We start from the raw sequence: 25,811 nt of genomic DNA on the forward strand, positions 1-25,811 counted from the left end.
AAGCAAATAACACATTTGTATTAAAAAACAAGACCATGTATCTTGCCAAGTATGCTTTTCCTGATGGTAGCAGGCCTGGCCGGCAGTTTCTGATAGCAGGACATTTAATCAATGTTCTAACTTTAGTCAAAGATGTTTTCCAAGGAAGCCTGAGGACTTCAATAGAGTGACTAATTAGGGAAGAATTTCAGGGAAGGCAGACACTGTCAGGAGATCCCCAAAGAAGGTGTCAGTGCCCAAATGAAGACAGCTTGCATCTAACGTTACTGTCCACTAACACAGTTGAAATAATAGGAACTGGATGAAATGGTCAATGTTATAAAAGAAAAAGAAATGAAACTTGCAGCAGCCCTTCTTGAAAGCAGACTTCAAAGACTGACCCCAAACCAACCTGTGTTTTTAAATTCATCCTTCAGTGGTTCAGAGTTCATCTTCCTTAGCAAGAACATCAGCATGAAAACTGCCAAAGAAACTGTCAAACTCAGGCCCAAACAGGTCCAGAGAATGGCATTTGTTCCTTTCACTGAATTGGTCATACCTTGATTAAAAGAATGTCAGAGAGAGAATGAGCTGATATCATAATATCACATAAGTATGAATTATTTGTCATTCAATTTCCCCAATTCATCAGCATTGATTTTTTTTTCCTGGGTACCAGGAATTGAACTCAGAGGCACTCGACCACTGAGCCACATCCCCAGCCTTATTTTGTATTTATTTAGGGACAGGGTCTTACTGAGAAGCTTAGCACCTTGCTTTTGCTGAGGCTGGCTTTGAATACGAGATCTTCCTGCCTCAGCCTCCCAAGCCACTGGGATTACAGACATGTGCCATAGCACCTAGCACCAGCATTGACTTTTAAATTCTAAATACCACTTAATTAAAAGAGTAGATGAAAAATCTATGTTGCTGACAGTACTGAATAAAATTGAGTTCAGGTCTGAAAAATCACTTTGTCTCCTTTCTCTTTTTGATTCAGAAAAATCTCACCATCTTCCCCATATTGTTTGTTCTCTGAAAAAAATAATCAATATAGAATACTTCAACGCATAGCTGCTGAAGCAGTCTTACTTACTTGTATTACAATAACGCTGACATGGTACAGGAGGGGTGGAACATCGAAGGTGACAAGGTTTGCAAACATGCAGCAAACTGTCAAAATATTCATTTTGGAAGCACTGCTGAGCCATCTGGAACCTGATCTCAGAGAGAAACCAGGGAACGACAAAAAGAACAGCATGAAAGGACAAGTGAAATAGACTCAAGAATGTCCCAGCGAATGTAGAGACAGCAGCTAGACTATCGAGGGAAACAAAAACAAAACTCCATCACTCCATTGGTCCTTCTGGGGACCGTCAGCACTGTGGCTAAGGATTTGAATACCACCTTTAATTCACATTTCTAAGTTTGAGGCTGGGTGGGGTAAGATGGTAATGTAAATATCAGGGCAAACAGTATCTGAAACAGAAACTGCTTATTTTTAGAGGAAGTTTCCCTAGCAGGTGACAGTTGCAAGATGTAGTCAAGCCTGGGGCATCAAGCAGAAAGTTCAATAATCATCTCTGCATCATCTATTTATGAGCTGTACTATGGGATAAGCCCCCAGGGAGAAACAAGACTAAATAGGTAACAATTTAAAATCTAACAGGGAAGATAGAAATATACTTAGATAACCACAAGGTACAGTAATAACTGACAGAATGTGAGAGACGGAAGGACAAGTCAAAGTCAAACACTACCACCAGGTTCTGGATGTATGAACAATAATTGCACTGTGCTGACACAAATAGGGAAAGCAAGAGAGTTGAAGAGAAGGTAGGCTCAGAGTATTTTATTGTTACCATTACAAATAATCCACTGGATATGGTGGCTCACACCCATTAACCCAGCTACTTAGGAGGCTCAGGCAAGAGAATCACAAGTTTGAGGCCAGCCTTGACAACTCAGTGAGACCCTGTCTCAAAATTAAAGAGGGATAGTACTTAGGGATGTAACTCAGTGGTAGAGTATTTACTTAGCATGTACAAGACCCTGGGTTCAATCCGCAGCACTGAAAAACTAAAATAAAAACAATAATCCATGTCCCATTGCTGAAATTTTAGAAAATACAAATAAGCAGATAGAAAAAAACTATCCATGGTCCAAGCATCTAAATATTATCTTTGGTATATCCTAGGGTTGCAGACAGGCTGCTGATGTGTTCTATTTGACCAGTCCCTGATAGATATCCTTCTAGAGGCATTCTGGATAAAGGGATGTATGGATGGACGGATGGATGGACAGACAGACAGACTTACTTATTGCATTTTCCTTGAAACAAATTAAATCACTTGAGTTTGCTGAATGAGACACCCATGTAGAGGGGTCTTGTGATCCATCAGAAACACGAGATTCAATTAAAATTTGAGGAAACAAACTCCAAATTCAGTATAGTGATTCTGGGATGATTGGAGAGAGGAGAATTCAAAAGGGGCTTCATTGTTAAGTATTGATTAAGTTTTATTTATTAAACTGAAGGGTAAATACATTGATATTTGTTTTTCCTCTTTTGATGTAGTTTTGTTATCCTTTACAGGTTTTTATGTTTTAAGAATGGTGCATAATACATGTTAAAATTATGGTAATGAAATAAAATGTGGACATTAAAAGCAACACGTTTTTTAATGCAGGATTTGAGCCTAGAAAAAAGGTTGAACTAAGATATTGATCAAGACCCCAAATTCTAATCTCTCTCTGCTTCCTTGATGCCATGTCCTAAGCTGCTTTCCCCTGCCACACTCTTTTGCCATGAAGTTTTGTCTCTGCTCAGGCCCAGAGCAGTAGAATCAGCCATCTATGGACTGAGACCTCTGAAACTGTAAACCCAAAATAATTTTTCCTTCTCTATATTGTTCTTATTGGGTCTTTGATCACAGTGATGAAAAAGTTGACTAAAACACAAACTGGTGCTGAGAAACGGGGGTCACTGCTGTGACTAACATGACCATGGGGCTTTTGAGAATTTGTGGAGAAATTTTTGAAAAGTTAGAGATGCAAGTTGAAAAACTTTCTTTTAATTGTAAGCAGAGCTTAATGGGTGATTCTGGTGGAAGTTCAAAAGACGGGAATGCAAATAGGACCGTGGACAGTAAAGACTGGGCTCCTGAGGTTTCAGAAGAGAAGGAAGACTCTACTGGAAATTGGACTAGAGGCCATTTGTGTTGGTACTCACTAAGAAGCTGTCTACATTTTGCCTATGTCCTTAGACTTCCTGTGAGGCTAATTTTAAAGATGTTGGACTAATTAATCTGGTGGAGGAATTTTCAAGGAAGTGCAGCCTTTGGAGGGGTGGCATGGGTATGGCTAGCAACTTTTAGCCAAGTTAACTGTGACAAGCAGGAACAGAAAGAAAAACAGAGTCAAATAAGTTTTGCCATTTGACAAAAAAACTGCAAGTAAAACTGGGACTAGGAAGGAGTGGTATTGAAGACATTATAACCACTAAAGAGAGTTTCCCCAGAAATAATAGGAAAGTTGGCTTGCAGGCAACTCAAGAATTGGTAAGACCACACCCATCTCAGGCTCAAGAATGTAGAAAAAATCCCTTTTGAGAAGGACTATGAGGGCCCCTGGCTTACATAAGGTTGGCTAGGAAATTTCACCCTGCTCAGCCAGCCAGATACTCACAGGCTACTGCAACCAGAGTTCCTAGGGGCTTGGCTACTGTTCAAGATGGTGGCATAGACATGGGGCGCTGATTCTTCAGGAATGCAAAATTCTGGAGTTAAGAGTGTTACGGAGGCTTCCACTGAGATTTCAAAGGGGGGCCTAGGAGGCCAGGTAAAGTACAACAGTGTCAGAGTCCCTGCAGACTGCCCCTGAGAGAGCAATACATGAAGAAGTGAGAAGGAAGCCAAAGCTGCAGTGGAGATTCCTGAGATTGAGAGATCCTGTGGAATGTCTGCAGAGGAAAGCTGCAGGAATCGAGCATAAATAATCCAAGAGAGAGAGAGAGACCATATGGGCTGCAACCAGCTAGATCATAAGCACAGAGCTACACAAACCTTTGGAGAGACCATCAGGAGGCCATGTGCCCCAAATGCTGGACATGGAGCTACAAGACTTATTTGCTCAGCTGGTTTTCAGTCTTGCTTTGGTCACATTCCTTCTTTCTATGTCCCAAATTTTCTCTTTTGGAATGGAAATATGCCTATGTCTATTGAGTATATGTAACATGCTTTTGGTGGGTTACAGGGACCCACACCGAGTCTCAGAGGAGACTTTGAACTTGAACTTAAGCCTAGAAGTATTAACACTAGGGGCTTGGCTACTGTTCAAGATGGTGGCATAATGTAAAATACTTTTAGTCCATTTGGAAATGGACTAAAAGTATTTTACATTATGAAATAGACACGAACTTTTGGGAGCTATGGGCAGAATGTTATGGTTTAGATGGAAGGTGCCCCTCAAAAGCTCATGTGAGAGATTGCAAGAAAGTTTACAGGTGAAATGATATTGTTAAGAGCCTAAACCTAATCAGTATATTAATCCACTTGAATAGATTAACTGGGTGACAGCTGTAGGCAAGTAGGGTGTGGTTGGAGGAGGTGGGTCATGTCTTAGGATTTATATTTTGTACTTGTTGAGAAGAGCCTCTCTCCCTCTGTTTTTTTTTAAGTTGATTTTGTTTGTTTGTTGTTTTTAACGTGGCCAGGGATTGAAGCCAGTGCCTCATGCATGCTAGGCAAGAGCTCTATCACTGAGCCACAATCCTGGCCCCTCTCCCTCTACTTTTTAATGGCCATGTTCTGACCTGCTTTACTCCACCATACACTTCCGCCATGATGTTCTCCCTCACCTCAAGCCCTGAGGGATGGAGCCGAATGTGTATGGACTGAGACACCTCTGAAACCATGAGCTCCAAAATAAACTTTTCCTCCTCTAAAATTGTTCTTGTCAGACATTTTTCTTTGTTTTGCCAGGGATTGAACCTAGGGTACTTAATCTCTGAGCTACATCCCCTGCCCTTTTTTTTTTTTTTTTTTGACACAATCTCACTAAGTTTCTTAAAGCCTCAATAAATTGCTGAGGCTGGCTTTGAATTTGTAATCCTCCTGCCTCAGCCTCCCGAGCTGCTGGGATTATAGGCGTGCACCACTGTACCCAGCTTTATCAGGTCTTTTAGTGTCTGGCAGGAGACAGCAAAACTAGGGTGGAAAAAGACTTCTTTCCTTTGAAAAATCTTTGGTACTGTTCAAATAATTATCTTTTAATAATAATTATTATTTTAAAATAAGAGGTTTTTTAAATGGTAGGGGGCTTAGAGGAGGAAGAAAAGCTGAGTGGGAGGCAGGTTTCCCTTGATATACTCCCTCGGCCTTAAGAGCAGCAGATACCTGCAGAAGCCGTTCTTAATCACCTGTAGGCAACTTGGAGAAGCCTAGGATGGCTCCATCCTCAAAGAGAGGGTGGTAGGCCCCTCATAGCAAGTCACCCAGCCCAACCTTCAGGGGGATCCCAGGGACCAGAGTCTTGGGGCCACATCTGGCCTCATCTCTGCTCCCCACAGCATATTGTCTTTCCTGGTGAGTAATTTAAAGTGCAGGCCTCAGAGCAGTTGGTCCAGAGGAAATTTCAAAGTCTGCTGGGGCTCCTCAGGGATGCTCTGCTTACTCCCTTTGGTTTGTGTCCTACAAGGGTTCCTGTGGGAAGCTCTGCCCCGTTGTGGTGATGTGAAGAAGGGGTGGGATGGTGAAGAAGGGGGGCCTGCTGGGAGGTCCTTGAGTCAAGGAGGCCTGGAAGGGATGGGGTAGTTCTGCCTTCAGACCCTAAGCAGATGCCAGCCCCATGCTCTTACACCTCCAGAACTGTGAGCTACACGGATGTGTTGTCTTTATGAATTATACATCCTTGGGTGTTTTGTTACAGCAATAAATTAGACGAATGCACTCAGGTTTGTTGGTTAGCTCCATCATTGATTCTGTGGGGAAACCCTGCAATCCTTCCAACAAGGAGGCGCACCCCCCAAAAGGGGGGACCCCACCCCTAGAGGAGGCCAAGCTGAATCAGGTGGCATGACAACAGTCTCACTTTGCCATGATGCACGGCAGGACTGGGTTCACCAGAACTGACTGCAGCTTTCCAGAGGTGAAAGTCCATTGGGCAAGTTTGTTTGCATCTACTCAAACCACCCATGAACTCCCCATTCCAAATAACTTAATTGGCTGCATAATTGGGCACCAAGGCACCAACATCAATGAGATCCACCAGATATCCAGGGCCCAGATCAAAATTGCCAATGCAGTAGAAGGCTCTTCTGGAAGGCAGGTTACTGTCACTGGCTCTGCTGCCAGCATTAATCTGGCCCACTATCTAATCAATGCCAGGCTTTCCTCTGAGAAGGGCATGGGGTGCAGCTAGAAGAGTGTAGGACTTATAACCCCTCTCTGCTGTTTTCCCATGATCCAACTGTGTAATTTCTGGTGAGTGATTCCAGGTTTTAAATAATTTGTAAGTGTTCAGTTTCTACACTTTATCATCTGCAAAGAATCTAAAAATCGCATTCTCTGTTCAGCTGTAAATGCTGGAATCTATATTTAGTTTTATAAGCTTTTTCCCTATTTTTACTTTTGTTTGGGGTTTTTTTGGCTCATGGATTATATTTCTGTTTGTCAATAAGAAATGTAAGAGTGGAATGTTAATAAATTTCAGTTTAGTTCTGTAATGTCAAGAATTTAAGATTAAAAAGGATTGGTTAAAAAAAAAAAAGGCAAGGGCTGAGGTTGTGGCTCAGTGACAGAGCGCTTGCCTCACACATGCGAGACCCTGGGTTCAATCCTCAGCACCGCATAAAAATAAATAAGTGAAATAAAGGTATTGTGTCCAACTAAAACTAAAAAATAAATATTTTTTTAAAAGGCAAAAGCTGTAGAAACCAGAAGTTTACAGCTCAGCTCACCTTGAAGGAGATGATATTATGGTAAATTTCTCTTACATGCTCAACTTCCTGCATGTAAAATGGCTGAAGATTTGGGCAGAGGAAGTGACAAAATCCAAACAGGAATTAAGGATAACTCAAAGTGAATTTCATCATCAAGCAGAAATTACCGACTTTTGCTAGAGGGAATCAGCAGTACATGTGTCCATCCCCTCCGCTGTCTGACTCTGTAGAAGCCCAGATGACCTACTATATGCTCAGTGTTACCAGTAGATGTTAGACCTCCAGAAACAACTGGGAACTTTTCCATCCAGTTATCTTGCTAACAACAATCAGACCTCTGGGGCACCTATGCCATCTTCTTTAGCAAATGCAGTTGGTTCTTCTGCTATGGCTTCAACAACTGGCCTAGTAATCACCTCTCCCTCCGACCTCAATGACCTTAAGGAGAGAAGTGGCAGCAGGAAGCCCGGAGTCCTCTATAATTATGTTGCTGCAAAAAGTAATGAATTATCAATTCTGGCAGATGAGGAGATCACTGTGTTCAGTGTCGTTGGAGGCTCACACCCAGAGGGGGGACCCCATCTCTAAAGAAGGAGGGTTACCCCCATCCCCTGGCTGAGGCACACCCCCTGAGAGGGGGCACCCCATCCCTAGGAGAGGGGAATCCCATCCATAGAGAAGGGACATCCCTCAAGAGGGGGACTCCATCCCTAGAAGAGGGGGACCCTATCTGTAGAAGAGGGGCACTCCTCAAAAACAGGACTCCATCCCTAGGGGATGGAAACCTGGGGAACACCTCGATATGGGGACCCCATCCCTAAGAGAGGGGCACCCCAACTTCTAAAGGAGGGGCACTGCCCAAGAGGGCATCCCATCCTTAAAGGAGTAGGGTTGCCCCCATCCCCTAGCAGGGGCACACCCACCAAGAGGGGGTACCCCATCCCTAAAGGAGTAGGGTTGCCCCCATTCCCTAAAGGAGGGGCACCTGCTGAGAGGGAGACCCCATCCCTAGGGGATGGGGACCTGGAGTACCCCTCGAGAGGGGGACACCATCCCTAAAGAATGGCACCCCAACTTCTAAAGAAGGGGCACTCCCTGAGAGGGTACCCCATCCCTAGAGGTTTAGGGGCACCCCCATCCCTAGAGGAGAGGCAACTCCTGAGAGGAGGACCCCATCCCTAGAGGGTGGGGACCTGGGGTACCCCTCGAGAAGGGGACTCCATCCTTAAAGGAGGGGCACCCCAACTTCTAGCAGAGGTGCACCCCCAAGAGAGGGACCCCATTTCTAGAGGAGGAGGGGCGCCTGCCCCCATTCTTGCCCTTTCTAGCATAAGTTAGACTTAGTTTGGTTGCTGGTCCAAAAGTAAAAATGAAGTCCGTAGCCCTATCAACCATGTTAACTCATGTCTCCATGAAGCCTGAGATGTCAACCGTGGGCAGGCCTGGGTAAGCCAGGCCTCCTATTGGTCCTCAAGATGGAGTAATTCTGATCATCCCCCAGGACAGGCGAAAGTATGGAGAAGCAAAGAGTTGGAGATGGCACACCAAGGACCCTTTCCTTAAGAAATGATGTAAAAACTGGAGTAAAAAAAAAAAAAAAAAAAAAAAAAAAAGAATTTACTGGCTTTATAGCCTTTCAGTCCGATAGTAGAATCAGATTTAGGGGATCCAGTTAATCCATCTGGTTTCTCTCATTTGGCTCAGCAATGTCATCTCAGGGTCTTGGCTCCATTTTCATGAGCACAAGAAAGCTGCAGCACCCCCAGACCTCACATACTACTTCTTACATCTAAACTCTCTCAGAATTAATCTCATCTGTCCCCATGGTTTTAAACATGTTAACTCCAAAGCCTGTGTATCCAACCCCAACCTGACCCCTGAAATCCAGACCCATGTACCAGCCGTCTGCTTGAAATCTCCATATCAAAGTTTACTATGTTAAAGGACAGTTAGATTCTCCAAAAGGAGGATGAATTTATCAAACCTATGTGAATACCAAATTCCTTTTCCCCATGGGGCCCCTATGAACATTTAGGAACCTAAGTTTTGTGGAACACGACTTGGGAAATATTAATTATCTCCATGATTCTCTCTAGTTCTCAAAGATTGTGATTTGGGGACTAAGCCGGATAATAATAAAACAGAAATAGCAAGATATTCATGTGAAGATTTTTTTATTCTCAAGTATCATGAGAGAGGGCGTTGATGTCACCACATCACCATAAGTGAGCTGAGCCTGACCTTGCCTAACATGAAAAGAAAAGAGAACCCAGACTCAGAAAAACGGTACGGAGCTTCACCCCTCACTCACAGCTCCAACGAAGCAAAGCAGCCAGGCCTGAAACTTCTGAAGCCATTAGTTGTCCACCTAAATAACAATCAGAGGAGACTCTGCAAAGAATAGTGATGTTGGGTTGGCAATCACGGAGCATTGCAATGAGAACACGCAAAACAGGGTAAGCTATGGGCGTATTCAAAGCAGCTGAGGCAAGAGGTGTTTGGAAAACAGTGATAATCCTGGGCCATGAAGATCTCTGATGAGAGATGTTGTCAGGCCGGAGTTGAACAGACATTTGCTAGGCAGATATCCTCCCAGAGGTACTGTCTCTATAAGTGGCAGCCAGGTTTCTGGAAGCATCTTTTGTGAATCAGGCACATGTGTCTGAGACCCCCACACACACCCCTTTCATAAGCCCTTGGCTTTATTTATTGTTACTATTTGGGTTAGTGCTTGATAAAAGTGACTCCTTTTGGATTCTGACTACCTGCCCAGTAGCTTGTTCTAGAAGGAAAATTTCATCCAGCTAAAAGATTCTTTTTCCAAAATTACCAATCTACAGGAAAGCTTTCAGACGAGAACACCTCTACCTTTAACCTCAATCTAAAAGTTCGCAATTTCTTCTCAAGACCTTAGTAGAATTTTCACTTGGAATGGGACAGCCAGACCTGAAATCCATCAGGGTTCTCTAGAGGAGCAACAGAATGAATATAGGGTGCTCCTGGACTTATAATGGGGTTTTGTCCTGTGAAACCCACCGAGAGTTGGAGATCTCATAATACACATAAGCCACCACACATCACAGTTGGGTGACAGCCCCACTGCAGTGGTGGCTTTTTCCCTCCTGACTGAGTGACTAACTGGGGCTGCATGAGAGAGAGACCAAAATTCAAAGTATGGTATCACTTTCCACCGTTATAAGATTGAAAAATCCTAAGTCCAACCATCATAAGTGGGGTTCTGTCTTTATCGGTATGTAGAGAAAGAGATTAGAAGCAACTGAATCCAGTGATTATAAAGGCTGAGAAGTTTCAAGATTTGTAGCCAGCAAGCTGGAGTCCCCAGAGAGTCGATGGGTAAGTTCTAGCCCCAGAGCCCTGACTTGAGACCCAAGAAGAGCTGATGTTTCAGACTGAGGCTGAAAGACCAAAGTCTCAGCTCAGGCAGGCGGGAGGAGCCCTTTATGGCCTTCAACTGATTGGCCAAGGTCTATCACATTAGGCAGAACAGTCTGCTCTCTTCCGACTCCTAAAGCAAATGTTAATCTCATCCAAAAATGTCCTCAAAGACACACACAGAACCAAGTTTGACCTAGTATCTGAGTCACCCCATGGCTCAGTCAAGTAGATACATAAATTAAAGCACCACAAAGCCCTTGACCACACATCCACCCTTGCCTTCCCTTGATGTCTTTGAATAAATAACCTCTGTGCTGTATCAACTTGGTTCCTCTGGAAACTGTGTGTCCCAGAATCTCCATCCCTGTATGATTTCAGGGTGGGCTGAAAGGATATTGTTCAAAGTTACTGACTTAAACAGTAACCACTTCTTTAAAAACACCTTCTCAGCAGCATCTAGACTGGATATCTCAGGTCATAACAGCTGTCCCCAGTAACATGCTTTTCCTCTCCCCCTGAGCCCAAGGCAGGACTGTGTTTCCCATGAAGTTACAGGTGGATGTGCACTTGCTTTTGATCAAGGAAATTGAAACAGAAGAGACGCATGTCACCCAAAGGCAGAAGCTTATAGAGCCACGGTCTCTTTGCCTTGGTCTCAGTGACTGTGAATGCTCCACGTGGGGACATCTCTGTGGGCCTGGATTCCAATGGGAGGGTGATGTGGACATGGCCTCAGCTGATGTCTTTATGGGATGAATGTCCGTGCTCCCCAAAAGTCATATGTGGAAGCCCTAATTCCTAGTATGATGGTGTTGGAGGAGGGCTTTTGGGAGGTGATTAAGTTTAGGTGAAATCATGAGGGGGTTGCCTTCATGGAGCGATTAGTGACCTTATAAGAAGAATAATCTCTCTTTCTCTCTTCCCCCTCTCTCTCTCCCTCTCTCTCAACCCCTCTCTCTGAACATGAACCAAGGACAGGCCATGCGAGCACACAGAGAGAAGGTGGTTATGTATAAGGCAGGAAGCAGGTCCTCGTCTCACAATAGGTCTACTAGCACCTTGATCTTGGACTTCCCAATCACTAGAAGTAAGAAAAATAAATCTATCACTTAAGCTACCTAGTCTATGGTATTAAGTCGTGGCAGCCCAAGCCAACTAGGACACCTGTTGCATGGATAAAAAATAAATAAACCCCTGATTTGGGTGATGTTTGTTACTGCAACAGAACCTCAACTATACTGACTAATAAGAGTCCAAAGCCATTGGATTTAGCTGCCATGCAACACTACCTGTTTACTTTCACTAGAAACTTCTTTATGATAACTAAATATCACCAGGCAAAACTTTCCAGTGTATTGCAATCCAAAACAGAAGAGGCCTCCAAAGAACCCAAAACAAGAACACAAAAGAACAGAAAACACCAAAGAAGCCTTAGCACCTTGGTGTCCCCATGAACTGCAGATGGCTTACTTTCTTATTCACTTTGAAACAGAGCCTGAAGGAAGTGAGCCTCATGCTTAGAGGAGCAGATCAGGGCTGGAATCTAAGCAGGCAAGCAGCTAGGCATCCCCACCTGCCAGGGGAGAGCAGTGTGCAGAGTTGTTCCTCCTCCTCTCCCTCCTCCCGCCATCTCCGCACATCTCCAGAAGCCTCGTTTGCTTGAGGCTAATTTGATTTGGGGCCAATTCTCCAGGCTCTGCTGGCTTCCCTGAAGATTCCCTTTGAAGACCAGCTCCTCTGAACTTTTCCTCTTGGCCCCATTACAAGAGCCACATTCTGTCAGCTCTTTTAGAATTTTTCAAAGTGACTTCACTTTGATTTCCAGGGTGTCCCAGTTGTTCACAATTGTAAGGTGCACTGTGTCAGGGGAATCTGATTTCTTTTCTTTCTTTTCTTTCTTTTCTTTCTTTTCTTTCTTTCTTTCTTTCTCTCTCTCTCTCTCTCTCTCTCTCTCTCTCTCTCTCTCTCTCTCTTTCTTTCTTTCTTTCTTTCTTTTCTTTCATCACTGACTTCTCCCTGTGACCCTCCTTGTCTCCACTTTAAACACCAACAGTGACAAGGCACAGAGATGGCCACGCAGCATCTGCATCATTAGATGACTTGAGAGATGGAGAAAAATCTTCTGACCAATAAATATTGAGTGAGTGCCTGCCATAACCCAGACACGGAGCCAGGAAACTTGGTACAACTGTGACCTCTTTTGGACGCGGTCCCTGATGTACTGGACTTTACAGTCTGGTAGGGGAAGCAAAAACAAATAAATAAATAAAGTGATATCCAAAGAACATACAATTGTGAAAATGCCATTAGGGAATGGAATTGAAACTGGCAACATTGAAACTGGACCAAAAGGAGGGTGGAGGGGGAAGAAACTCCAACATTAGTTGGGGTCCCCCAAGAAGCAGCTGCCAAGAATGGAGTCTATTACAGGGGACACCTAGGGAAAATAAAGGGGAAAAGCCAGAGAAGGGAGATGAGGTTTCTGAGTTCAACAAGAGTGAGGGAGACAGGGAAAGAAGGAATCGGGTAGGAAGACCCTCAGACCAGGGGCTAGGGCCTGGCCCAGTGGTAACGCCCTTGCCTAGCATGCTTGGTGCTCCAGGTTCCATCCCCAGCACAACAAGAGAAAAAGGGGCTCAGACTGCAGCACCATCCAAAAGGGTTTGGCCAGTCTAATGGGGAGGTCTTTTGGGAGGTGGGTGGGGTACCAGAGATTGAACCCAAAGGTGCTTAACCCCTGAGCCACATCCCCAGCCCTTTTTATATTTTATTAAGAGACAATGTCTCGTTACGTTGCTGAGGCTGGCTTTGAACTTGCAATCCTCCTACCCTAGCTTCCCGAGCCACTGGGATTGTAGGCATGTGCTCCCGCGCCCAGCTGATGGGGAGTTCTTGAGGCAGAGTTGCCCCTCAGAGAATCCTTGTGTCCCACAGAATGACCCTCGCAGTGCCCAGGCCTGACTGGGAGCAGCCACAGGAAGCTTCATCTCAGTGAGAAAGCAGCGGTAGGTGGCATCAGCTGGGGAAGTCCATTGCTTTTGTCTCCTGCAGCACATCTCAGAGACCAAAGGCGTCTTTGGCCACCACAGCCGCCACCTTGTGCCTCTCCATGCAAGTGCGAAAAGCGGCCTCCCTTGTTCTGTGATCCTTCCTCCCTGGGGGAAACTCCAAGAGGAAAATTAGTGATTCCCACCATAGCCTCTGTCACTGCGCTGGTCTTGGGGCTGCACAGGAAGCACACCCTCTCCTCCTCCGCCATCCAACCAAGTTCTCCTTACCTTCGGCTCTCCCTGAATGGGAGAACCAAAGGTCTAAGCAGATGGGACCCTTCTCAGGCCAGGGTCACCCCAGGAGTTCATTCAGTGCAGGGAGGGCCAGGAAGCCCCCTGCTATGGCTTGGATATGGCTTGAGGATGTACCCAAAGTTCTGTGCTCTGAGGCGTGGTCTCCAGTGTAGTAGTGTTGAGATGACAGGACCTCTAAGAGATGGGGCTTAGTTGAAGGGAGTTAGGTCATGGGGGACACCGCCCCCAGAAAGGATTAATCCTGGTTGTACATAGTAGATTATTTCTCATAAGAATGGGTTGTCATAAAGCAAGTTCAGCTCTTTCTTGCTTCTTGTCTCACATGTGATGTCTTCCACGTGCTCCTACCAGTGTGATGCCACCCGCCATGAGACTCTCACCAAAGAAGAGCAGATCTCAATGCCATATTCTCAAACCTCCAGAACTGTGAGCTGAACAATCCTCCTTACTTTGTAAGTCACCTAGCCTCAGGTACTTTATTATAGCCACCCAACACAGATTGATACACTCCCAAGTGGATCACCTAGTTGAACAGATACTCCTCTCTGACCCTTTTGTGTATAAGTAGTCTTCTCTCCTACTGATCCAGACCAGTTATGTCCCTTAGCCTGGTGATGTCCCTGTCTCCTGCTGAACACTAGGCACAGGGGTCCAAAATGTCCTGGCACAGCTTGTGGTTCAACAGGACCTCTGCCATGGTGTAAGTCAAGAGTGCACCCCTCTGGGGACCAGGAACGACAACTCTGTAGAGCCTAGAGGTGTAGAGATGGGAGGCAGAAGATCTCCCTGTGGATCATGATGAAGATGGTCTGTGGGGTGGATCAGTTATATGGATCGGCAGACCATTCTACCTCTAGAGAGTGGTGCCAACTGAGACTGTCCCAGGAAAAGCCAAGCCATGACCAGCCCAACCCAGAGAGGTTTCAAGCTACATGAGGATGAACCATTTGCCCCAGTTGGAACCACTACCTCTGGTCCCACCACAGCAGGTGTAAGCAGTATATTTTCTTGACTGCACAAGTACAACTTAAGCAATAAAAGTGATCTTAATTCTAATCTGTAGGGGTGGTGGTGGGTTTTTATTGGTGCTAGGGATGGAACTCAGGACCTTACACATACCAGGCATGCACTTCACCACCAAGCCACACCCCCATCCTAATTAGAAGAGTTTAAATGCACGTTTTCCACTGTTTTTTTAAAGTGTAAAACACTTCAAACAGTAGGGCTTGTATTAATAGCAGACAATTTGAGAAATCTTGGATTCGTTTTAAATTCATCAAAATCCATCTACACACCATGGTAATTAAAATGTAAATTTGTTTAATAACTGAGGATATGTGGAATAAAGGCTGCATGGGGTAGAAGTTAAGCTCATGGTCTTATATTTTCTGTTGTTGTTGTTGTTCTGGGTACTAGGGACTGAAACCCAGGAGCATTAACCACTGAGCTACATTGCCAATGCTTTTTATTTTTTATTTTGAGACATGGTCTAGCTAAGCTGCTGAGGCTGGCTTTGAACTTGAGATCCTCCTGCCTCAGACTCCAGAGTTGCTGGGATTACAAGCATGCACCACCATGCCCAGCAAGATCATGTCTTGACAACATGAAAATAGAAAGAAAAATATTAGAAATGAGGAAGTGGGGTGCCGGGAGGCGGGAGAAAAGAGCAAAGGATGGGTAGGGAGGAGGGGAATGATAAAAATATGTCAGATTCATGTGCAGGTATGTCACAGTGAAATCCATTATTCTATATAATTAACATGCACTTGAAAAAAGATGATGGTCTTGAGAATCAGGCAGTCAGTCCTGGTAATTATTTAGCGGGTTGTTTACAACTCCCTTCAAGATGTCAGGTTCAAGAACTTTTACAGTACCCTTGAGGAAATTCTTTCCTAAGGTATAAATGAATCTGGAACATACACATTTGGGATGCAATGAACTGCTGAGCAAAGTGAGACTGCATTTTCCCCAATCTCTGCAGTGAGAAAGGTTGATTGCTCCCCATGCTGCCTTGCTATGTGATCTCCCTCCCTCTTGTAGAGATACTCCTGGCATGTGATGTTATCCACCATGAGCAGCTAAAGGAACCCTCACCAGAGCCAGTACCACACCATTTGGACTTTCAGCCTCCAAAACTGTGAGCTCAGTAAACCTCTTTTCTTTCTAAAGTACTCAGCCTCATGCATTTCATTTTATTATAGTACAAGGAAACAGACTAATACACACCACTACTTAATTCCAGAACATTTTCAACATCCCAAAAATAACCTGCATCCCTTTAAGCAGTCATGCCCCAATCCTCTCCCCTCTGGCCAGTGACAACCACTAATCCACTTTTGTCTTTGTGGATTTCATTATTCTGGACATTTCATGTAAACAAAAATCATATCATATGTGGCCTTTTGTGTCTGGCTTCTTTCACTTCAGCATGATGATGTCAAAGTTCATGAATGCTCTAGGATGTATCAGGGCTTCATTCCTTTCTATGTTCAAAAAAAGTACATGACAAGGATAAACCATATTCTATTTATCCTGGGCTCATGCAATGCCCAGCAAGTGCTCTATCACTGAGCCACATCTGCAGCCCATCACGAACAAATCATCACGTGGACATGTTTTCAGTTTTCGTAGGGAGTCACCTAATAGTACCATTTCCAGTGTGCATGGGAATTCGGTTTAAGTCTTGAGGAACTTTCATCATTTTATTATTTTACTATCTATCTATCTATCTATTTATTTATTTATTTTGGTGCCCAAACCTGGGACTGAACATTATTTTATAATTTGCTATGGTTTTTATCTCAATCAAAAAAAAATCCCGTGTTTCCACAACCACCCAACTTTCAAGGACAGATATCAGTGTTTCCTAAAACGAATTTAAAGGAACAGCGAGTGTAAAAGATGTTCCATGAGTGAACGATTTCAAAAACCGGGTATGTAGCTCAGTGGCAGAGTGCTTGCCTAGCATACCCAAGGCCCAGGGTTCAGTTCCATCATCAAAAGAAAGATTTGCATGCAAAGGAGTTTGGGGAAACTATGCATGCTACATAATGTGCGTCTGTGTATTCAGTGTTCTGTGAGTGTCTGGTGTGCGGGTGGAAAAGGGCGGTGCCTGTCCTCCTTACCATAAGCATCTGGGCCCACACTCCTGGGTCAGAAGACAGATCAACAAAAGAAAAGCATAACACATTTATTTAACTCAAGTTGTAAGTGGAACTTGGGAAAGGAAGACTCAAATACTTGGGGGAAACTGTGTATTTTTATAAAAGAATGCACAGCCTTGTAGAAATGTATCTGGACTAAGGCCTGCGACCTAATGGGAACAGTCTGGGGGGAGCTGGTGAGGCCTGTGCTCAGGTTATTCTTGGCCTCTATAGGGCACTCCTTCTTCCTGGGTATGGGGCAGAATCCCTCCAGAATGAGAGTCTTATTGCCTGCAACCAGACAAAGGTAGGTGAGAAAATTCCTTTGGGACTAGTTCCTATGCAGAAGGGTGGAGATAGTTGGAGTAATATTCTAGTTTCTGTGACTCACCTTTGGAAAGAGGTTATTCTGGTTTCTAAGAATTGCTTGGGGGTGGATAAGGAGAAAGACAGGTAAGAAACAAGAGGACAGAAGAAGGTCGAGAGACTTCACCCCAGAGGTCTTATCATCCCCAGCATGCCAAAGTGCCAGACTTCAGGATGTCTCCTTTTGAACCCAGTACCTTCAACTGAGGATACTCTGGACCCCACCCAGTGTTTCCCAAATGCATGTGACCATGGACCCTTTTCACAGAACACCCATTAACTGAACTGGTATTCTAAGGGACCTATTTGGGGACATGCTACCATATGCATACCTTAGGCTCAGTGTGAGGGCACTTGTGACCAATCAGGATATTTCTCCAGCATGAAAGATTCTCCCCTTTAATGAATCTCAGCATCTTGGGGATGAGATAAGAGTTCTTTGTGGTTTTTGGTTTTGTTTTTATGGTACTGGGGATTGAACCCAGAGTCTCACACAAGCCAGGCAAAGGCTCTACCACTGCGCCACACCCTCAGCCCTTTTTATTTTTTATCTTGAGAAAGAGTTTTGCTAAGTTGCCCAGACTGGCCTCGAACTTGAGATTCTCTTGCCTCAGTCTCCTGAGTCACTAGAATCACCAACGTGAGCCTCCACACTCCACAAGAGATACACTTAATAGAAATGTTTACTTGTTTGAGTTCCTGGTGGTAACAGTGCCTAAGGTTAGTAAGCATGGGACTTCTCACATACACAGGCCACTAAATTCCTCTTCCTTTACAGAGGTAAATTCATTTCCCCTTCTTCCATCTTGGGGTCTTGACCAAGCTGACTGGGCTCAGTGGAACACGCCTGCAATCCCAGTGACTTGGAGGCAGAGGCAGGAGGAACACAAGTTCCAAGACAGTCTGGGCAACTTAGCCAGACCCTGTCTCAAAATAAAAAATATAAAAAGGACTGGGGATGTAGCTCAGGGGTGAAGTGTCCCCTAGGTTCAGTCCCTGGTATTGCGAACAAAAAAAAAAAAAACAGTTCTGACCAAGACGATGGAGCTACTTCTGGATTTCTCAAAATAGGTGCTCAATCTTATCAAAACGAAAATGTTACCAGCAAGCTCTTCAAATACAGTGCTGACTTTGAAGAGTGGTGTCACAAACCTTGGAATGTAGAAAGCCTTTCCCCTTTTGGTATTTGTTTGCTTTAGTGATGGCGGTAACTAGATAACATTTTACTACCAGAGCCTAGAATATCTTGGTGAAATATCCACGGGAAGGGCAATGGTTGAGCACATGACAGTAAAAACTTGCTATTTAACAAAGTGCTAATTTTCCTATACAATCTCCAATTAACTTACTAGGTGGATCGATCAACACCCCCATCAACCTAAGATACCCTGACTGATACCCACAGCAAGAAAGTGCCTGAGTGTTTATTCCTATTGAGTTTGTGCACTTATTCCAAATGTTATTTGTGTGTGTTCCCAACATATTTATAGAACTTGTATTTGTTATTATAATTATTTATGTAAATATCACATAGTGAAATATACATGCAAAACTAAGTTAAATATATATGAAAACTAAGTTAAATGCTTTGGAAAGACTTGATGCATCAATATTGTAGTCTATTTTTATAAGCCTCATAACCCTCTCAGGCTAAATACAAATAAATATTTACACCATCTTAAAAATGTACAAAATGCATTGAAGTATTAGATTTTTTTTTTTTTTTTTGCAGTACTGGGGATCAAACCCAGGGTCTCTCATGGCTGCACCCCCCCCCCCCGCAGTTTTTCATTAGAAATTTTAGAAAGCAACTTGCCTTGTACTTTCTTTGACACACTTGACATTAGCAAAAATGCTTCATTATTTCTTTTTCCCCCAGGGAGCCCAGGTACTGAGTAAATCTTTAATTTTTCTATGACTTTTAGTACAATTCATGCAGAGGATTGAAAAAATACAACAATAATAGCCATTATATGAGCAAGAATCACATCCTGCCTGAAAAGTACTTTGCAGAAAATTTATTGTAGTGCAGTCAGCACTGAGACATACAACGGCAGAAGGTTCCCTAATTGTGGTGTTTTGTTTTTAACTTTAACAGAATTTTATACTTATAAAAAATATGTAAAAATAGTACAAGAAATTCTATGAGGACTTTCAAGTGGTAACATTTTGCATCTGCTTTACCATTCTACCTCCCTAGAGTATAGGGGCACTACCCGTCCACAGGGTGTACACTCCAAGAACCCCGTGGACACCTGAACTCTTAGATCATATCAAAACCTGTAGTGCTGTTTTTCTTTGCTTACACACCTATGATAAGGTTTAATTTATAACTTAGGCACAGTAAGAAATTTCTTACTGTGCCTAAGTTATAAATTAGGCACATTATAAATTATAACAATATACTGTAATAAGAATTATGTGAATGTGGTCTCTCTTCCTCCCTGCCCCTCTCTCAATCCCTCTCTCTCTTTTTCCCTCTCAAAATATTGGGGCTGGGGATGTGGCTCAAGCGGTAGCGCGCTTGCCTGGTATGCATGTGGCCCAGGTTCGATCCTCAGCACCACATACCAACAAAGATGTTGTGTCCGCCAAGAACTAAAAAATAAATATTAAAAAAAAATTCTCTCTCTCTCTCTCTCACTCACTCTCTCTTAAAAAAAAATCAAAATATTATTGTACTGTGTATATATAGGGTTTGGTAGTATTCATGATTGACAACAAGTAACTAAAGCCATAAAACCATAGAAAGAAAAACCACTGATAAGAGGAGACTACTATGCCTTTATATGATTCTCATTTTTATGAATGATTTGGAAATAAAGATAGAGACATGATATTTCTTTCATACTTAAATACTTCAGTGTGTATTTCCTGAAATCAAGGGCATCTATTACATAGCCACAGTATAATTATCAAAAAAATTAGGAAATTAATATCGCTACAATACTATCATCAAATATTATTTAAATTTCATCAATTTCCCATTAATGCCCTTTATAACATAAGAAAAAAAAAATGTTTCCTGGTCCAAGATCCGCACTTCAAACAAAACATCTATCTGGTCTCCTGGAATTAAGCATTGTTAGCTCTTCAATCATGGTCCTTTGTGATCTCCCCACTTCTTTTTCTTTTCTGTCACTGGAAATTGAACCCAGGAACTTGTCAATGGTAGCCAAGCTCTCTATCACTGAGCTACATCCTCAGCCATTTTCTTTTTTATTTTGAGACAGAGCCTCGGTAAGTTGCCAAGGCTCTCCTCAAACTTGATGATCCTCCTGCTCAGTTTCCTGTATCACTGGAACTACAGGCAGGCACCACCATACACCAAGGACCTACAGCTACTGCTGAGATGGGTTCAGAAACAGACATATCACCAGGGGGAAATCATATCTCTCTCTCTCTCTCTCTCTCTCTCTCTCTCTCTCTCACTCACTCACACACACACACACACACACACACACACACACACAGAGTGGGGGAAGATCAGCAGAATATTCTGCCTGAAAAGCTAGCTGCTTGTCTTAGTGCACTTCCTGCTGCTTTGCAGAATACACAGACTGGGTGATTAAAGGAACAGAAATTTATTTCTCTTGGTTCTGGAGGCTGGGTAGTTCAAGATCAAGGGGTCCACATCTGGTAAGGTGATGAGCCCAGCCTAATTCCATCTTAAGATTGGAGACCATCTCATCACAAAGGCATGAAAAATTAATTTCTGTGTTACTATAAGTTACTGAGATTTCTAAACTTGTTTGGAATTCCTGCACATGATCTGAACCTCACCCATGCCTGGCTCTCCTTGACCAGATAACATCCCTCTCTGAAACCTCAGCAGCACCTCATAAACCCTGATGTTGGGATCTGAATTTACTCCTTTCCTTGAAATATCATGCCATGTAGATCATTAACCTGCTATCTGCCTTTGTATTATGCTTGTCAAAATCCTGTTATCTGAGAGTTCTCAAGACACCCCCCATTTGCAACTTTTTGTGCTATAAAACCTTGTTCCTGGAGAGCTAGAATGCTGATTTCTAGCCCAGGATTGGGAGAGTCAGTTGCTGGTGACCAGCTTTCTATGTGTGCAAAATACAAGCTTGCTTTAATATGATTTAAAATTGTAGTCCATGGTCTTTTCTTTGCATGGTGGTTCAACAGAGGATCTTCTTGCTGTGTCATCCCATGGCAGAAGGCGGAAGGGCAAAAGCAAGAGAGAAATAGAGAGAGAGACATATGTGATACCAGCATTAAGTCACTGGAGAGGATAGAACTCTCATGATCTGATCACCTCTTAAAGGTCATTTGGCATTGAGGATTAGTTTCTAACACATGAACTCCAGGGGCACATTCCAACCACAGCCCTGCCTCTATTGTCCCCTCCCAGGCCACAGAATATGAGCCAAAGCTTCTTCATCTCCTACCATTTAGGTGAGTTTCAGATTTTAATTACTAGTTGTTCATAGCATGCTCATCTTCCTGGGAGCGCCTGGGCTAGCCATCATATCAAGGCCTAACCATATTCCTGTTTTCAATCATTACTCCCTTCCTGGCTGAGCCTGTTTTTAAAGCTTTTCCAAACAAACAAAAGCAGTCGCAGAAAAGCAGCTGGCCACACCACAGTCTGATTCAGTGCTACTGAAAGTCTCACTTTGTGAAAGAAAACGTTTTTATAAGGAAAATTTTCCACCAATTCAGCCTTTTGCATCAATGAGAACCACCAAATGTATTAAACAGTGAAGGCTTTGGCAAGAGCTCTGAGTCAATAGGAAGGTAGTTATAATATTTAAATCCATTTCACTTATGGGCCTCTTTATAGTAGCTAATGGATATTCCCTTTACCCTGAACTTAATTCCACAAATCTATGTGCTATAATAAAATGATGAATATATGAATAATTTGCACACATTAAATTTCAGAATTGCTCTGATGAGTATTCCCAACCATTTTAAGCATTTTTTGAAATTTCCTGATTAAGAGGATTTCAGAAATGGAGAACACCAATTTTCAGAGCTACGATTAAAATGAATCCCTTTATTTCTATTTTTAAAATTACATCTCTGGTGCCAATGACACGATTTTAATATAAATGTGAACCTACATTAAATCTTTCACTTAATGTATTTTCTTTGTGTCTATAATGATATGCAAACCCATGCTTTCAAAATTGATGTCTTTTCCAAACTTCAACAGGCCCAAATGCCAGGCAAACCTTGTTTTTTTGTTTGTTTTTTTTTATCATTTTTGACAGTTGCTGGGTAAGTCAGCTCAGACTCATATCATAGAGCCTTGTGTTTCATATAACCTCACCTGAATAGAAATTGGCATTCACAAGAATGCTAGGATGTGACATGCTTTGCATTGATTCTTGGTCATTTTTGACATTGACCTGGTAAAGCAGGTGCTGTATTACTCACTTCGAACAGATCAGGAGACCGAGGCTGAGAGGCTACAAAGCTCACCCAAGGTACAGAAACAAGTATGGGCAGTGGTTAGAGAGAGTTTAGGTTTAGAGCAGAAAATTAAGATCAGATCTGTGATAAAAAGAAAGGAAGGAGCTAAGGTTATAGCTCAATGCTAGAGCATTTGCCAAGATACACAAGGCCCTGGGGTCAATGCCCAGAACTAAAAAATAATAAAGTTTTTAAAAATTAAAAGTGAGAGGGAGGTGATGAACAGAAATGGAAGCCACAGAAGATATACAAAGCAACGAACACAGGGCAAGCTAAAGTGGATAAACTATTCTAGCTGATTGGACACGGGGGAATCGAAGGTATTTGGTGAGCATTTACTATATGCTCCATATACCACTGGGCACCAGGGATACAAATGATCATGAAATAAAACTCTTGACAAGAGAAAAATCTAAAAAATAAAAAATAAGCAAACAAAATAGTTACTAGCTGTATTCGTTTTCTAGGTAACAAATTAGCCCAATTTGGTGGCTTAAAAACATGGGAATTTACTCTCTCACACCTCTGGAGGCCAAAAGTCTGCAACTAAGGTGTTGGTGTGGTTCTTCCTTCCGGATGCTCTTGGGGAGAGTCCTTCCCTGTCTTTCCCAGCCTCTGATGGATACAGCAGTTCTTGGGTTTCTTGGCTTTTCCACATCCTGCCCCCCATCTCTGTGCCTGTATTTACATAGTGTCCTCCCCTGTGCCTACTTATGTCCAAACTTCCCTCTTCTTATGACACCAGTCATTAGCCTCCCCTAACCTGTGGGACCTGATTTTAACTGAATTACATCTGCAAACACCCCATTTCCAAGTAAGGTCCCATTCACAGGTACTAAGGGCTTAGGACTTAGACCTGCCCTTTTATAGAACATAATTCTACCCAGAACACCACCTGGGATAAATTATCAGATGGAAATGAAAGGGACACTTTCACTTAAGGGGAGACCTGCTCAGAGGAGCAGGGAAGATTTTATGTCAGGAGCTGCTGGCACAGAAACAAAGTCCTGAAAGAAGGGTGGAACTCCTCATAGTTCCTGTGGTAGTAGGCCCAGTGGGGGGAGCAGTGCGTGCAAATGCCCTGGGGCTGGGTAGATCACAGTCATGGGTAGAAACTTGAAGAAAGAAGAGTTCCTGCAACAGAGTTCATCAGGGGAAGATGGGCAGGACAAGCTTACGTAGGACCCTGGAGACCAAGGGAGTTTAGATTTGTTTTTTCCTATGGACAATGGGAAAACAGCCATCAAAGAATTTTAAACAGAATAGATATAGAATCAGATCTGATTTTTCTTTTTTCTTTTTCTTTTTTTGTACTGGGGATTGAACTCAGGGGCACCCAACCACTGAGCCACTCTCTATTTAAATAAAATACAAAATACCCCAGCCCTATTTTGTATTTTATTTACAGATAGGATCTCACTGAGTTGCTGAGCGCCTCACCATTGCCAAAGCTGGCTTTGAACTCAAGATCCTCCTGTCTCAGCCTCCCGAGCTGCTCGGATTACAGGTGTGCACCACCGTCCCCAGCGTATGATCAGTATTTTTAAAAGCTCACTCTGCCTGATTTGTGTGGCATTTAGGCCAGTGTGGCACACGCTAAGCGAGCACTCTTCCAGGGGCCCACACCCTCAGCCCTCATTCTGCCGGATTTGCGCGAACACATTTCTGTGGGAAAAGAGAGGAAGCTGTGGACAGACTGGACAGCTGCACCCCGCCCCCCAGGTCAGGGGATGCACTGGCTGAAGGGGGAGGGGGACGACGACACAAGAGCCATGCTACAGCGTCAAAAGCTGTGGGATGTATTTATTTTGGAGTAAAATTAATAAGATTTACTGAAAGTTTTGAAATGATGTAAAGAAAATAAATTAGAACAATGGTGAAGGATCGGATGTGGAGTTTGGGAGAGTGTCAGGTGATGCCTACATTGGATATTTGAGAGCCCAGATGAAGAGTAGTGTCACAAATTCCCTGAAGGGACTGACCCATGTGGGAAGTCCCAGCTGGAAATCCCCCACCAAGGGACGCCTTAATTTAATGGGGCTAGGCGGACACAGTGAAAGTGAGATCCTGTCTGTGGTCGTAATTTAACATTTAATATGAGAAGGCTGTCTTCCCTTTCCTGCATGGTGGCATTCAGTATCTCTCTGGGTGGCTTCAAGTCCTGATGAGGTGGCAGAGTGGACACAGCCACAGCCTCCACTTAGCATGGATGTCCGAGGCCACTCGTTCAGTGTGACATGAGGTCCTTCCAAAGGTCCAGTGTGATCTACCATGGAGTCAGAAGTCCTCCCCCCCTTATCTCTAGGAGTACCCCCAAAGAGGCCACACATCTTTCCTTGCAAACACGCTGTCCCACCGGGAAGCTCCAATGCCTGGACTCTATTGAACCTGGAAAAGTGACACTGGCTAACATTCATGTCACCTCTTGCCTGATCTTACTCCTCTTGAATGACCCATGAATCAAAAGAAAATCAAAAGATTGATAAGGGCTGGGGATTAACCCAGTGGCAGAGCTTTTGCTTAGTATGCTCAAGGTCCTTGCTGGTTCAACTCCAGGATGGGTGGGGGGAGGGGGTTAAAAATGAATCAAAAGCTAAGAGCAAGGACCTTGGGGTGAGACAGCCCTGGATTCAAAATCCTGGCATCATGACTTGTTGGCTTCAAAGAGTCTCTTCCAGTTCCTCCTGGGCATAAAATAATAATATTAAATGCCCATCTCTGGGGCACTGGAGGCTCCTGTGAGCCAGTATAGGTAGGGTCTCAGCGGCAGGCACACAGTTTGGTACCCATGGGGTTGTGAGCACTAGGCTGGTAGCTCAAGTTTTCAGGCAGAAGCTGCAGCACCTTCAAGCTGATGATCAGTGAACATCCGCATGGTGCCATACCGTTGGATTTCTCTGCTTCCCAAATCCTGGCAGTAATTGGGCCACCTAACTGAAGAGACAGGGCCATGATGAAACCCTCCCAGGGCCGTGGCCAGCATGTTATCCACCCCCACCCCCAGCGCCTGTATCCCTGCAATGAAGGCAGCTGAAGATGGACAGTGGGAGCCTGTCAAGAGCAGGAAAAGTTTTCAGGAATTGGCCTCGAGGAGGGTGGGAAGAGAATGAGGGCAGGCCCCAGGCAATGCCACGATCAAGTTCTGTTGCTCAGTTACTAGCCCTTCTGGGGATTGTGCCGGGAATCTTTTTCCATCCAGATAGTGACTGAGAACAGGACCCAGGGAGCAGTCAT

The 25,811-nt window shown here is 43.7% G+C and overlaps 1 protein-coding gene and 1 long non-coding RNA gene across 4 annotated transcripts in view; one reads left to right on the forward strand and one right to left on the reverse strand.

The window, feature by feature from the left end:
* Positions 1 to 25,811, reverse strand: part of Tnfrsf17 (TNF receptor superfamily member 17) — a 59,042-nt gene that overhangs the window by 3,400 nt on the left and 29,831 nt on the right. For all 3 annotated transcript variants that reach the window (XM_040277773.2, XM_078024355.1, XM_078024353.1), the window contains exons 3-4: positions 1,076 to 1,197; positions 392 to 538 (exon numbers count right to left, since the gene is read on the reverse strand). In XM_040277773.2, coding sequence (XP_040133707.1) covers positions 392 to 538; positions 1,076 to 1,190 — 262 coding nt within the window. In that variant the 5' untranslated portion in view covers positions 1,191 to 1,197. The remainder of the gene's footprint in view (positions 1 to 391; positions 539 to 1,075; positions 1,198 to 25,811) is intronic.
* On the forward strand, positions 13,331 to 15,791 carry LOC144367558 (uncharacterized). Its single transcript, XR_013427064.1, has 2 exons — positions 13,331 to 14,072; positions 15,661 to 15,791. It is a non-coding gene; the product is annotated as an uncharacterized LOC144367558 (long non-coding RNA).

This window comes from Ictidomys tridecemlineatus, chromosome 10 (genome assembly GCF_052094955.1).
Source record: "Ictidomys tridecemlineatus isolate mIctTri1 chromosome 10, mIctTri1.hap1, whole genome shotgun sequence".
NCBI lineage: Eukaryota > Metazoa > Chordata > Mammalia > Rodentia > Sciuridae > Ictidomys > Ictidomys tridecemlineatus.